The following is a 16,386-nucleotide window of genomic DNA, read 5'->3' as shown; positions in this document are numbered from 1 at the left end:
AATTAAAAAAAAAACAAAGTAAGGTAGGCATTAAAAGCAGCAGGAAAAACACAAAAAGTAACGCGTAAGTTAAAAAAGTCTTAGTTGGTACAAATGTTGCAGCTGCACATTGAGCCTTTCCAGGTGTTCAACAGTCTTCTGAAGACAGTGAAGAATGCGGCCTTTCTGATGTCATTGGGAGACTGTTGCACACCCGGACTGTACCAAAAGAGAACGATTTCTTGTCATACCTTGTGGTCCTGACCTGTGGTACTTTTGCTGTGAGGTCTTGTCTGAAATGATAATGTGATACTTTCAAATCTACTAAGTGCGCATATACTGTGGATTAATACCATGTAAAATCTTAAAAACGTCAATGGCCATACTTTTTATTCTCCTAACATGAAGGAAAGTGCAATTATTTCTGTCTAACAATACGTGTAGAGGGTCCGTTCCTGGATTTTTTCTAGTTTTCTAGTGTTTATAATTTTCCTTATGCACTGGATCATTTTCCTTAAAAATAGGGGTAATGTGCCTGCTTAAGTCTATGTGGGAATTTATATTCTGATACACGGAGATTTACCTTTGTAAGAGGCAATGATAGAGGGTCAGAGCCAAGTTGTACAATTTTGGCAGATATGCTATTTATTCAAGTTGAACCAAGAACCAAGAGTAATAAATTATGGGTTAAAAACTGAGAGTTGTACTGACTCTGAGACAAATGCAGTTTAAATATAGGTTACTGCTTTAAGATGCTACACCGATGTCAAATGGTAATTTTTCACTATCAAAAACAGGAGCAAACGATTTAGTATTTGTCTTCAGTTACAAAAGTTACTTTACACCATTACCACCATTGAAAAGTTTGAGGTCCTGATTTTACTTCAAGTTAAAGATATGAAAAATAATTAATTGCATTCCGAAAAAATTCCGTGTCACTATATCCTATATGGAAGGAATGCACCAAAGACGGCATAAATTATTTAATATTATTTTTTTTACAATTAAATCCTTACATAAGCCATAGTAGACGCTTGTCTACTTTGATTTTTGATAACTGTTACGACTGTATTCTAAAAAATAGTACTGAGCTTTACTTGGGTTTTGTCCGCGATAGCCTTTGACGAGTCCGTAGTACTGGGCCTAATACATTAGTGGTAAAGTATACACTTTGAAGACTTTGAATGAATTTCATCGACTGTGTGTCAGAAAATTTCGAATTCCTTGACCACGCCTTAATGATGACATGATTTTAGTAGGATCCTAAATGATGATTTTGTAACAGGAGAGGAGAAAATGTAGCAACAAGATCATGACTCGAACCAAGGACCCTACAAACACTATCCAGTGCTCTATAGACTGAGCTACCCCGACCTGGTCAAACAATTATATATAAAACAGGACAGGATTGGTTTCAAGAATTTTAAATATGTAAACAGAACAGGCCTGGCCTCGAGTTATACACACTATTTTAATCCGAAAGACGTGGCAAAAAAAAAATCCCGATAAATATATATGACATTATAAAACAACACAGCAACTTATTCAACTTCGCATTTACGTGTGGGGTTCCTCACTTCCCAAATCAATATTGATTAAGTGAATAAACAATTCACAGTATCTTCATTAAGTTTACATTGCATATAAACTGGTTGCGAATCACTAGAATGAATAATGTTATTTCTTGCAATGCAGTGGGCATCCGTACTCCAATATAAATTGTAACTCAAGACAATTTTACTGCTACAGATTCGCCGTAAAACAAGAATGAATTCAAAATGTGGAGTTTTTTGGTAAATGGCATTTGTGTTTGTCTGAAATGAACACCTATATAAATTGATGGCTCCAATGATGTAGGTGTTCATTGATATTCTTCGGTTTAATAGCCATTTTCTAATTTTGAATCATTATCGCACTTCATCGAAATACTGTGCCAGATATTTTTATGACCTTGTTAGCTAATCAGAAAACATCTCTTACACGATTTTTATCTTTTCCTGTCATCAAAAGACAAGAATGCCTTGAATGCGAACCATATTAGGGCAATGGCAGTCACAAAGAAAGGCGGTAACCTGTTTGAAGCTATATTAAACAGGAAGACTTTTGACAAGTATCGCAAAGTAAATGGTAGATTCAAAAGGAAATCTGTATGAAATGATGAAAAAAAGTACATTTATTGAATAGATTAGGATTCTTTGTAGCATTCGTGTTAATACATATCCTTTCATTGAACTGTCATTAAAAAAAACCTTTTTGTTAGGGAACTTTAATCTTTAATCGTCACTCGTCCCTTGGCTTCATTACGGCCAATGCTATTAAAACAAGCATCAAACAGACACTTGTATCTGTAAGGTAGATAAGTTCACTTAATCTTCCTGACGCGACCTTGTGGTGCAGAATTGGGAGCTAAACACATAATCATATTTCATAGTGATTATAATTTTAATGTTCTTAATCTATTCCTATTCTTTGTTTTAATTTTAGAGCAATTGAATTATGATTAAAGCGGATTAATATGGGTTTTTTATCATTAATAGATGGTCTTCAAAGGGCAAACTTTTAATTTGATGTTTATTGGATTTTGTTATTAACTGACGTGTTGGTCTTTGTATTACAGGATCTACACTATCACTGATGGTGATAAAATTAACAGTTGTTTTCTATAATGAGCCCATCCATGATAATCTCTTAATGAATTTTGGGGGATATTTCATATAATTTATTTTCAGAAACGGTTAAAATAATTTAATATCATCAAAGAAATATGTTAAAATGACTCAAATGATTTTGTATCTGTTTCCTCTGTACACACGATACAGAGAACGAGTTCCTTTACAGACTACCCATGACTGAAGCTTGCCTTTACTTACAGATGACCTGTGGTATTTTCCTAGAGATCTGATATAATATAATAAAAGTTCCGACAACACTAGCCGGATTTAATTCCGGGATGATCTTACTTATAATTACATATTTTCTGTGACAAAATTGAAAACATAAAAGAGGAGACATGCTTGCGGCCATCTTCTAAATACATTAACTTTTTTGATGAGATAACCCTAGGAGAAAGTACATATCTCTTCTTCACAAATGGTAGGGTGTGTCTTTACATTAAGCATTAAAGACAGCATAGTTCGGCAGGAGAGTAGCGTTATTTGACAGAAAATGTCTCTAAAGCAGCCTATGGGGACGCGATCAGTAAAATATTTCTGCTGGTGTTTGCTTAGTTCATAATAAATCATATTTTTATGAAAAGGTCGATTTTTCTGCCTGAGTTTAGGTTGTTTTTATTGTTTGTTATACGTCTTTTGATATTCAGATTTATTTATTTGTCCATTGATTTCAGAAGGTTGAGAAAACTATGGATAATGCTTTAATACGTTTTAAACTTGTTCACAAATCATATTTGTCTTGTTTATTCTTGTCGCTGCTTTTGTAATTTATTATATAAACTGAAAACAAAATAAGCAAATTTCATATTAACATTAATATGGCAGTTTGGTTTATCAAATCGAGTTCTATTGACAGCTAGGATCATTTGAGGACGGCCTCCTTTGTATGCGGTGTCTGGATGTCTGGTATATTTGGGAGGCTGCAGTACATTCGTGTGGTGCATCCTTGTGATAATGGAGCTTTTGTCCTTTTTAAAGTGTTATCTCACTGAAGCATGCCGCCGAACACACCGAACAAGCACCCGGTCACATTATACTAACCAGGGATAAACCAGTCGTCCCACTCCCTTTGAATAATAGTTACAGTAACATTTTAATAGATATCTAAATGTGAAACTGACTTATTATGTGAAGCGTGACTCTGTCATTAGCAGGTTGCAGGAATCAACTACATGTAACGTCCTTTGTGACGGATGATAATGATGGATGTTGGTTTGTTTGTCATCATTTGCTCTCAATTATGACGTTTTTCTAATTAGTGCCACTATGTTTAGAGTGTTTTCGAAGCAAAACTTTTCAACGCTTTTGAATCTCCTGAGTCATATTTAAGACAGCTGATTGTTCCGGGATCTGGTTTATGTCTCTCGTTAAACATTTCGTTATTAGCCTCACTTAAACCAAACTTCTGCACAACTAGTTTATTAAAAGAATGTACTGACGTCTGTGAAATTATATATACATATATTGAACATTATAGTAGATCATACATGTATGTGTACCAAATATTAGCTATTCTCAATCGGCTATGAAATTATTGGCTGTAAATATAGAAGGTTTTCAATCAACAAAAAATTAATCGTGTTTCTTTTCAAAATTGTTTTAAAGAGTTAAAAAAGAATGCTGTGCAAAATGTAATAATAATCAAAAAGAATAAAGAAAAAAAAGAAGGAAACAAGATAATTTAAAGGAAAAAATTAAAAAAGAAAGAATTCATGATACAATTTTTTTTCATAAAGGAGTAATTTCACCTCATTATTCACAGTTATTTATCGATCTGATTTTAATCTTAAAGTCTTCTCTGCTTATTGAAGATAGCAAAGCCTGCTATCAGTCATGTTCCAGTAATTCAGATAGAAAAATGATTGACATCTACATATATTGAAAATCTAGAACGCTTTCTTCTGAAGAATGCAACATACACCTGTCTCTGGAGACTTGATATGATATCTTTCGTCCCAATAAAAGCGATATTTTTGTTGATTAAATGCACTTGTTTAATTAATTATAAAATGGAGCTATAGGTAGGCCTAACCATAGCTATGTTTTACCGACCATCTTCATTCAAAGCAAGCACTTTTGAAACGAGATGCCCTCATTACCTTCCATGCGTATAAAAGCGACACTGGACACACCGCAATCGGAGAAATCGAACATGAGGGCAGATCGTTCATAACGGGGACAACTTTAAAGATTTGCACCACTGACAAATAGTATTTCTTCTCTATTCAAAAAGAAGAACGAATTAGTATTTTCTTTAGTTCCAAAATTACTTACTTTGCATCATTACCACCTATGAAAATTTTGAGTTTCTTGAAGCTAATTAACTGTGTCCCGAAGAAAGTCCATGACACTATACCCTTTATGGACCAGACCACTGATTGCACATCTGCCAAAGGCAAAGTTATTTTATATCGTTATTTGCGTTAATTAGACATGCATTATCATTAATATGTATGTTCTGTCGCGGTGGAGCATATTCAAGATAGCTTGTTGGATATTTTCGAGATCTAACATTTCAGATCGTTAAAATCTGACTAGTGAAAAATGACTAAAATTTCTTTTTCTTTTTTTATATACATTGAAAATCGCAAAAAATAACCCGCGTGAAAAAACGGTTATATGGAAGTCTAGAATTTCTAGAGCACTGAGCAAAATCCATCATCTGAAACTAATCTACAAGATATAAACATTTTTTCATAATACCACTCAATCATATAGCTGTATTGTGACATGGTTTTAAATGTGACATTTGTGCTCAACTCGTTGGCGATTTTAACTCTCAAAGTGCAAAAACAGGCCATGAATAGCAAAATGCCATAATCCACTCATTTGAGGATTTTAGATGTTCCGTCTTTAAAAGCTAATTATCGAATAATTTCCGTTCTCTCCATATCGTTATCTTTGAATTATATATCTATAACCCCATACTCTCCTTTGTGATATAATCGTTAACCAGGTATTGCTTTTAAGTAAATTAAAGAGAACACATCCGCTAACGGAACTACTGAGCATTATTTTAGCCTGCACTAATGCTGTTATATAAAATATCAACATGTTTAGTCCCTTAAAACAGAATATATTCAAACTTAATCATGCATGGCAACTTATCCTCCGTACCGGAGGGACGCTTCTAGCGTCACGGCGGGCCAAGCGTTGATCCGATTATAGTGCAGGGATAGAAGCCTTTTAACATCTAATGGTGTCTGGGACATCAAGAGAATATTTGTGTAAAAAACGTTATCTTTCTATCTTTGATAGTATATCAGGAAAATTGCGATAAACTTACCTATAGCAGGCTTTATTTTCATGTTTTCTTTTGATTCATGTTTATCGACATATCTTTATGTAAATTTTGCATTGCACGTTGTATCATCGCGTTTGGTGAAGTTATTGACAGAATTGTTTGATTATTTTAGCATTAAACGTTTTTTATTAAATGTTTTGTTTTTTTTTGAAGTTTTAAAACATTATTGCTATACCTTGATTATTTAAGATTTGCACGGAACCTTTTTCATGTTCTTTATTTTTGATAAACTTTTGATCATTTAAATGTTGTATTATACTTTTTTCGTGGGTTTTGTTGTTTAAAGTTTCTTATTGATATACTTTGATTATCTAAATTTTGTATTAGATGTCAACTGCACTACAAGTTGTTATTAAACCACGCCTCTATTGTCAGCATGACATATAGACATTGAGCTGAATTCAGCTGGCAATTATGGAAGGATGATTGCCAACAAGACAATGGCAAATCTATTAAAGCGTTTCATTGTGTTTTTGTTTCCATGTGTTCTCCCATATCCCAAGTATAATTCCCAACTGAATACTGCATGCTATTGGTGGATTGGGTTCATAGAAATTATGAAAAAATCATGATATAAACGGTTTCATCTTTTTCAAGCAACCCTTCTGTTGAAGACGGCAGACGTTAATATTAAACCACTTTTGAAATGTTGATATTTCATATGCGGGGTGGTTTAGGAGAAGTGGTCTATAGCAGTTATAAACAAAGTGATGTTATTATTGGTTTAATCTTTTTTTCAATCAAACCCTCCGATAACGACTGCAAACGTTAATACTACACCACTTTTGGATTTTTTCTATTCTATATCATGAGTTTGTCAAATTTAGAAACGGTGGAGGTGTTCTCTAGACGTTGATGAAATAAATCCTTTCAAAGGAATTGTTACGATGTGTTGTATTTCGCACTCAATAGGTTCACTGTTTCAATAACATTACACTTTGAAGAGCACACTTGTTTTACTAACATTTAGAAACACGCAATACCTTTCCAAGAAATTAGCGTTGATTATGAGAGCGCGATGCTTTCTAAAACAACCACGTATTCACCGGGTATTAGTGTAAGATTTAATTACATCCATAGAGTAAATAGCATGAAGGAATGGAGGGGGCCTCAAAATGAATCGCTATGGATCTTATATTAATTTAACATTACACGTAATCTATTCAGTTTCAACAACTAAGCCCCTATGCCATGATATGAAATAAACATTGACAGCTCCGGTCGTAATACATTGGTTTGAATCTTTTATATGACATATTTAACAAAAGTTCAAAAGTAAAAAATTGTCATGAACTGAGCGTATCAAACTCTACTTCCTCAACAACTGACGTATTTTTGTGCTTCAAATTAACGTTTGAATGAGAACAAACATCAAGTCCATAGCGAACAAGACAATGTATGTTAGTTATTCGAAATATCGATTAAAGTTTGAAAGGAATCATCATTTCATAAAACCTTTCTTTTCCCAAAAAGTTATTGTATATTGTAAAACTTTGCCATCAAACTGACCGATTGGGGATTAGATACGATCGGCAATCGCCTCTCTTAAAATACCAGGTACGCTTGTGAGCCATGCTATCTTATAAACTCTATGCGTCGAATTTTTGTTTGTTTGGTTTTTATGGGATGTTTGTTTTCTGTTTCCTCTTTTGAAAAGTCTACACTGAACGCTTCATATATATATATATATTGGTTAACCTGCACGTGAGCAGTTGTCACTATTATTCACCGTCGCGTATTTTTACAATTTTGAGAAAAAAAATGCCAAAAAACCGTCTTACAATGTATTGAAACTCTCGCAATGTTGCCACTCTGTTGGAGAAACAAGGACCAGCATTACATGACAATACAAAGGTTTGAAAACCTAGCACAGAGGCGACAGCGCGCAATATTAATAGTTACGTAATTACATAAAGTGGGGAAATATCAGCAATATGACAGAACTCATTGATTCTGTCGAGAGTTGAATACTGAGGACTTTAGTTCGGTGGTTACTGGTATAAGAGGAGGAGTAATATTATTACCTTGTGATATGACCTTGTTATTTCATAAGTATTTACATCATAATTGTGTGTAGTTTGTTTATTAGATATTACGTCCCGTTAACAATCAGGCGTTTATGAAATACCTCTATGCAAGGTGTTGCGGTGTGTGAATATTTGTTGTTGTTTTTTGAGAGACTACGGTATATTCGTGCTGTGTTTTCTTGTAATAGTGAAGAGCTTGCCTTTTTTCATTGAAACATGTCTCAAAGTACTTTGCTATTTGCTATTAACATATGCTATTTCGTTTCGCTATATTGATATTAAAAGGTTAATATGTAATCAATGGCGCCCTTCCCTCTTTGTGTGAGTTAAAATATGGTGTTAGATTTTACTATCCACTTTTTATTTTAACCATTCGTGTTATAAACGGAACAATGTCAACGTACTGAGATTTGCTTTTGTGATCTCAGTTTGTATTGAAACCCTGTCCGACTTTCTCTGAGGACCACCATATCTTGTTATTCAACTCATTTAGACGTAATTAAATCGTGCGTTTAACATCCCATGGGATAATGAAGGCAGTTCATGTTCTTATTTGATACTTGTCTTTTGTTTTAATGATCGAAAGAAAAACCACATTAGAGCAATTGCTTGAACCGCCCACATAGTATCCAGATACCATTCTGCATTAAATATCGCATTGATATTGAATGTCTTTGGAGAAATTGCGGAAACAAAAATCAAAGTGTCTGATCATTCTTTTTAAAAATTGAATTCGCAGTAAAAGACACATAAAATATAATTATGGTTTATCAAATCATCACAACGCGTCTACTAGACGGCGGCAAAACCGCATTTTTTTGCGGTTCGGACCAACAATTTCGCGATTTCGCTTAAATGGTATATTATATCTCACTTTCATTTCAAATTTTCGGATTGGATTAAACTTGATCACATGACATTGAATAAGTGTGATATTACACTGGAAATTGGAAGGTGAGTGGAAAAAACCACCCAGGGAAATAACCCTTGTAGAAAAAAACCCTTGGAAGCTGCGCACATGAACGGAGATTGATGTCATCTGCAACGTCAACCAACAATGGCAACGCTGTTGCCTTTTTGCAGCCCGACGAATCTAGCAACGTCATTGGGAAATAGTTTATGAGTTGTTTTTTACCAGAATTTTAGATATCTTGTCGATGTAACACGTTTATGGATTTGCTTTAATTTGTTCGGTATAATAAAATAACTATGTCCTTATGTGTCCCCCTCGAGAAAATAACTCTTTCCAGGGAGACAATGCTATATGTATCTTTCCACGGAGGGCCATCATTGTATATCAGTCAACCAATGCTTAATAATTCTCGATCAAAGTTTCACGATCACGTCGTTGACCCGTGAAATCGCGAAGATTTCATCCCCGCAAAAATAATAGTCAATGCGTTAACACCTAGATATTAACCTATTATAACTAAATGATGTACATTTAAGCATATTTTTTTGTATAAATATTCAATGTAGACATAGTACTAATGTAAAAATAACATTACAAATGACACCTGCAAATAATTGTTTTTCTAAATAAAAACATTCAATTCTGTGCAGCATTATGAGATAAAAACGGTATAAAGCTAGTTTATTCATAATCCGAAATAAAAGGCCGAAATAAATTCAAAGTAAAATCAAAAATAATTTCTATGCAATATATGTTCAGCCACTGTAGGACCTTTGCCAGTCCAAAATAACACTAATACAATGTGTTCGTCTACATGTTTGTTTACATCTCATTGTGTGCAGAGCGTTGATATTGTGTAAAATCATTATCTTGTAAGATGTTGATATATATAATCTCCTAACGTGAGGATGTAGAGGAAAATCTGGGCCCGGTTTCATGAACATTCGTTAGCTTTAAGGGGATCTTTTCTCTTAAGGGGATCTTTTAAGGGGATCGAATTCGTGATTCTTCAACATTATTTTCGATTTTCTGTGGCGCTACAATTTTTCGTGAAGTGTTTAGGGTCCATTATTTCTAGTTTGTTGATTCTTATGCCTTAACTTAGCTTTAGTTTGTGAGAGGTGTTTACTACATAGAAACACACATACAAATGTACATGCATAACATATTTTCGTCAATATTTAGATGAATCATTGACTATGGTTTGCATGATACACCTTGGTTTAATCTGTTTGATATCCTATCCTATCAACCACCAGGGTCATTCAAGGATTTGATTTTGGAATGAAGCCGGAGTATCTGCATAAAAGGAACCGAACTCGCGAACTACAGGTAGAAGACTTGAGGAAATAATTAAATAATGACATTTGATAAATGAACAAAACGGCAATATATCTGTAATACAAGATGTCACTATAAGGTTGATAAATAAGCTTAGACGTTATGCCACACAATGTCGAAGATTGATTCACAAGCTCACTACGGCTTGACCCTGACGAAATGCAGTGGCGGCTGGAGTGAAAATATATGTCAGATATTGGCATTTAGGACATACGAGTAAAATGACGCTAGATCAGTAAGACTGAAACATTGAATAGTATGAGAGCCCCGTATCCAATTTCTCAATTACTTTTACCATGTATATAATGGATCCTGATCTATGTCCCGTCCTTCGGGGCAAATATGTAGCTCCTTTTGTAGCCGATATGATAAAATTCATTTTTGTGGATCTCGGGAGAGACGATGTGGTATAAAACAGACGAGCTCATGAATAAAAACTATATATTTACTTTTGATACGACTATAGAGACTCCGTATATTGTGCCGGAAAAATGAGCGGACGTTTTATAGGGATCGTTAGCTGCGACTTCCCCACGTCGTCCCCCTCCCCCCTAAAACAAGGTCTGCTATAAATGGTTATACGTCAAAGCTGCAAGTCATACGTAAATCATTGAATGAAATATACATTTATACTTCTCGACTGTTTATTTTCTTTACTCAAGTTCTAAACCTGAATTCTGAAGGTCTTCAATGAGCCACGAAATTATTCAATTTCCCGTGTAATATACTCCAGAATCTCTCATGGAGTCTGTCATCTTTAGAAATATGTCTTTTCTAATCGAGCAAGAAATTGCAAAAGTAAGCATCACGGAATATGTAATGTCAAAGCACAATATTTCAAATTTTTCAATGGTAAGAGTAACTGCGGTGTCATTTGAATTGTTAATGACGGACATTGTCATCTTCAGCAATGTTGGAACCCTGCCTCTACCTTTTATCATCTTAAACGGTGTTATTTTGAAATGTATTACCTTACGTAAGCTGTCAACATGTTTCTATTTTCAAATATGACCCTCCTACGTGCGGTGAATATCTGCGATTGGAAACAATCAGGGGGTCGGCCAGAACTAATGTGAATATGATATTATGATGCTATGTCAGGCTAATAATTGTAACCAAGTTTGACTCGTTTCCAATGAAAATTGAGCAAAAAAATGCTCATAAATGTGTTTTCCCTATATAAACTATAGTAAACTTGACCCCCTCCCCAGGGGGAAACGTGAGACCCCAGGGTCATATAATTCACAATTTTTGTAAAGGACCTTAAGACCTTTCTATTTATGAAAAGTATACGATTCTACCATTTCCAGAATTTCAGAAGAAGATTTTTTAAGTTTTAGCCTATTTGACCCCTTTTGACCCCGCCCCTAAGGCTCCTGGGGGTCAGTCATAGAAAATTTGTTAATAGGATTAAATGGCCATCTCATACTGATAATTCTGACAACATTTGACTCATTTCCTATTACAAATGACCAAATAATGCGCAAAAAAGTGTTTTCTCAATATAAAGTATAGTAAACTTAACCCCCTCCCCAGGGGGAAACTAGAGACCCCAGGGTCATATAATTCACAATTTTTGTAAAGGACCTTAAGACCTTTCTATCTATGAAGAGTATTTGATTCTACCACATCTGTGAGTAGAGAAGAAGATTTTTGAAATTTTACTCAATTTTACCCCTTTTGGCCCCTCCCACAGCCCCCTGGGGGTGGGGACCATATAATTCACAATTTTGATTGGCCTTATGCCTTAGAAGGTTTGTGCAAAATTTCATTGAAATTGCTTCAGCAGTTTTGGAGAAGAAGTCGAAAATGTAAATTGTTTACGGACATACGACGCACGACGCACGACGGACGACGGACGACGCACGACGACGGACAAAAGGCGATTAGAATAGGTCACTTGAGACTTCGTCTCAGGTGACCTAAAAAGTATATGTTAATCTGTGTGAATAAACACAAGATTTCCTGTGCTTATTTTATGCCACAATAAATATCTATTTTTGTACTTTGTAGGGCAAGTCAACTACTGGTCGATTATTGGAATGACACATAGAAACATATGAGGGCCCGCGTGCTGGCGATTTTTTTTCTCGAAATATTTATTTATTTTTGATGATAATCGTAGTATTAACGGTATACTAATAACGTTTGCGAATCTGCAAAAGAATCAATCTTGTTTTCAATTTCACTTTTTAAAGGTTGACAACGATGCTAGTTTAAACAACGGTATTTTCTACTCCTCGAAACATCCCTATTTTATACTTACTTGACAATTAAGTCGTCTATTTAGAACACCGATCCATAGTCTCACTACATTTACACAGGCTCTTACAACATTCTATTAGGGGTTACGTTCTGGTCACCTCATAAATCAACCATTCAAATCACTATACTCAAAATAAATTTCTTTGATGTAAATTTCATGGGACGGCATAGTTTTTTTGTGCTATATGAATTTTATATGTAGACATTCAGCCTATATATCATAACATAGTATTTTGTCCACATTGTTAGAATTACATCATTGTCCTAATTAAAGAAATTCGTATCCTACAGACGTGTGTTTGTAACGATACAGTGTTATATGGAAAACAACCGTTGATATCACTTCCTTGACCCATAACATATTTATATATTTATGCATACCGTTTTCAGTTGATGTATCTTTATGGAAAACTACTTTTAAACTGAAGTACGAAAGTACAAAGGTCACCAGAACGTGACCCCGAACGGAATGTTGTCAGTTCCTCTATTTTTTTTGGATCTTATGGATCTTACAGTGTAAGTCTATTATACTGACGAAGATGAAACCCGACAACCCGTCCCACGCGGATAAATGTGATGTTTGGATTTTTGCTCATTAACAATAACGTCGACATTTCAAGAATTCGCGATACACAATTTGTAAATGTCATGGATCTTGTCTCACACCAATAATATTATACTACAATTGGACGCCTTAAGCGCATTCACCTCTCTCGTGTCTACTTCTATCTAACGCAACTTTCATAGAATCGTGTGACTCTGGTCACAGATCACCTTACATGTCGGCATTGAGATGGTGACCTTACAAATCTCCTCCAATTTTGACTAATGTTTTGGATGGTGTATTGGTTAATTAGGCTAAAGTCACCACTTAGGGTTAAAGGTCATCTCTCATATATGCGATGGATTGTGTGTATAAATGTATTGTTTTGGAGGCTGTGGCATATTCGTGTTGTGTATCTTTGTGATATTGTTTTGGGAGGCTGTGGTCTGTAAGTGTTGTGTCTCCTTGTGATAGTGTTTTGGGAGGCTGTGGTATATTTGTGTTGTGTCTCCTTGTGATAAAGACACTCTTACTCTGCTTGCAGTGATATCTTGCTGAGCATGCTGCCAAAACAACAAAAATACTCCCAACATAATCATTTTACTGACAACGAGCAATATGGTATTTTATTTCACTTTATTCTGTCTTAGTCTGGTGACCGATCTAAGCGCATTCCTCAGACGGACGAACATTCCACTTTCGAAGTGGACAATTATACCAAATCCTTTTTACAATATTAGATCCTAGTGGACTCAATTCGATCATCTCAGAAAAGTCTGAATTGCGAATGCAACGGAAAGGAAAATGATGCCATAAAAACAAACTTAATGAATGTTTCGGTAATATTTCTAAATTGAGTGCTTGATAAGGCTTCTTAAACACAGCCAATGCTGTTTGATTACTAAATTTTTTGATCTGACGCAGTTTGTTTCAGCCTTTTCGAGTTAAATGAATCCATTGATGAGACTAATCGATTCAAATGATGTTTAATGATTCCAAATGATCGATGTTTATTAAGGAAAATGTCTTAATCTAAACGTTACTTGTCATCAGATGTTCGAATTATGTCACCGATATCAGTTTAACGTAACATCTAGGTTAGGATGGCGGCCGCTCCCTTCAGCAGTGTGAGATATCAGTTGCCAGTTGATCAAGCGCGGCAGGCACATTTGAAAGTGCAGGCAAAGCATGTTAGAAACAAGTAATAACACACTGATTATCGATTCCGGAGCAATTTGAGAAATGTTCAAGAAACAATATAGTTGTGTAGGAGAAAGAAAAAAGTGCGCAAAATAATACAATTCTTGATTGTAACTATATATCTGGGATATACCCTGAGGACTGAGATTCATCACTGTAATCAGCATCAGAAGGATTGGTACGGTTAGTCTGGGTGTTTGGCCCACAGCCACTGACAAATAAATGGTTTTGTTAAAACTAAAGTGATTTGGAAACAGCAAAGGGAGATGAGATCATCCGGAAAACAATGCAGTGTGATTGCACAGATGTTAAGACCTTACTGTGAAGTTGTACGACAACATGCATCAATATATATGAAAGCATTTCAGCTTGATGTTAATTAACAGTGACATTTACCAATTCCACGACTAGATTCAGAATCAATTGTGCTCTGAAACGTGTTATTTATGAAAAATGTAAATCCAATTTGTTTGTTTATTTGCAAACTGTATTGATTTCACGCATCCTACAACAGAATTAACGCTATATCAATAATTGGAATATTGTTTTACGAAAATGTTTTACTACATGTGTAAGGCGCAAAAAGACGTACATGACATATCACGGATATGGTTGTTACGGTAATACCACCACCATAAACATTCATCTTTTAGATAGAGTTTTTTTCTAAATTTTCATTTTTTTCAATAATATGTTGGTAAACATGTATGTAATATGGTTGAATGACAAACTGTATATTTTATATTGTAGGAGGCTGCGTCCTCTTGTAATAGTGGGACTCTTGTTATTGTTATAGGACTATCTTACATGAACGAATAACAGAAAGGAGAAACCAGCAGCTAAATTCAAAACACAATTTAATTATATATACAATATTATACAGAGATGGTTTACAATATCTAAAGTAATTGGTGGTGGTACAAGACTAGTACGATGATGTAAAGTGTTACTTATCTGTATGCGAATGTCCTGGTATAATCCTTGATCCTTCCAGGTTTCAAATTAACAATAATCACAAATCCACAAGGAAATTGAATGTCCACCGATGATTTGTAAAGTTCCAGGCAATATGAAAAAAATCCACACAAAGTGTTGTAATAATCCACAGATAAAGTCACAATAGCTCTCCCAATAGAATCTTATATGGCGCTGTACAATTCTTGATATGTCTTATTACAGGTCTCATTACAGTTCTGATTAGCCTTGGACAGCTGGAGTATATATAGCTAAACCGTAATTCAAGAATATTGGAGAACCTTCTACTTCTAGAAATATCTAACTAAAAACAGTAAACAAGTAAACACACATACTTTCTGGAAATAGATCATTCTAGATCTCTACTTAAAATCAACATGTTTACAAACATATTTGTTTATACATGATTAAATTCTAGAAAGTTCTATAACCTAAATCAATGATATGACCTTCATAGGATGTATTGATAAAAAAAACTATATGAGTTATCTCCCTTATCTCATAACTACATGTATTTAGTGTCATACATAACACACCCCTCCTTAAAGAAAAGAAAGTTTTCTTGAAAAGGAAACTTTCTTGACATATCAAGTAATATTTAAATCCTTGATAAAGCATCAGCTAGAATATTGTCTTTCCCTTTGATATGTTTGATGTCAAGATTGTACTCTTGCAAAGTCAAACTCCACCTGAGAATTCTTTGATTTTTGTTTTTCATTTTCCCAATGAATGTCAAAGGGTTGTGGTCGGTGAAGACCAACACAGGCACAACTGTAGTGCATAGATACACATCAAATTGGTTTAAGGCCAAAATCAATGCTAAACATTCTTTCTCAATGGTGGAATAATTTCTCTGGTGTTTGTCAAACTTTTTCGAGAAATAACAAATTGGATGGTCAATTTGTTCAGTACCTTCTTGCATCAAAACAGCACCAACACCTACATCGCTGGCGTCAACAAACAGTTTAAACTGTTTATTAAAATCTGGAGCAGTCAGAACTGGTGAGTTTGATAGTATGGCTTTCAATTTCTCAAAGGCAGACTTACATTCGTCTGACCAGACAAATTTGACATTTTTCTTTAACAAAGCAGTAAGTGGAGCTGCTATAACAGAGAAATTTTGACAAAATTTTCTGTAGTATCCAGCCATACCAAGAAACCTCATC

At 34.6% G+C, this 16,386-nt stretch overlaps 1 protein-coding gene across 1 annotated transcript in view; it reads right to left on the bottom strand.

Moving 5' to 3' along the window:
• The window catches only part of LOC138310479 (tyrosine-protein kinase transmembrane receptor Ror-like), a 160,858-nt gene that overhangs the window by 60,371 nt on the left and 84,101 nt on the right, over positions 1 to 16,386 (bottom strand). The window contains exon 3 of the mRNA XM_069251706.1: positions 231 to 272. Within this exon, the coding sequence (XP_069107807.1) occupies positions 231 to 272 (42 nt within the window). The remainder of the gene's footprint in view (positions 1 to 230; positions 273 to 16,386) is intronic.

Source organism: Argopecten irradians, chromosome 16 (assembly GCF_041381155.1).
Source record: "Argopecten irradians isolate NY chromosome 16, Ai_NY, whole genome shotgun sequence".
Classification (NCBI taxonomy): domain Eukaryota; kingdom Metazoa; phylum Mollusca; class Bivalvia; order Pectinida; family Pectinidae; genus Argopecten; species Argopecten irradians.
This window is presented reverse-complemented; position numbering and strand designations above follow the sequence as displayed.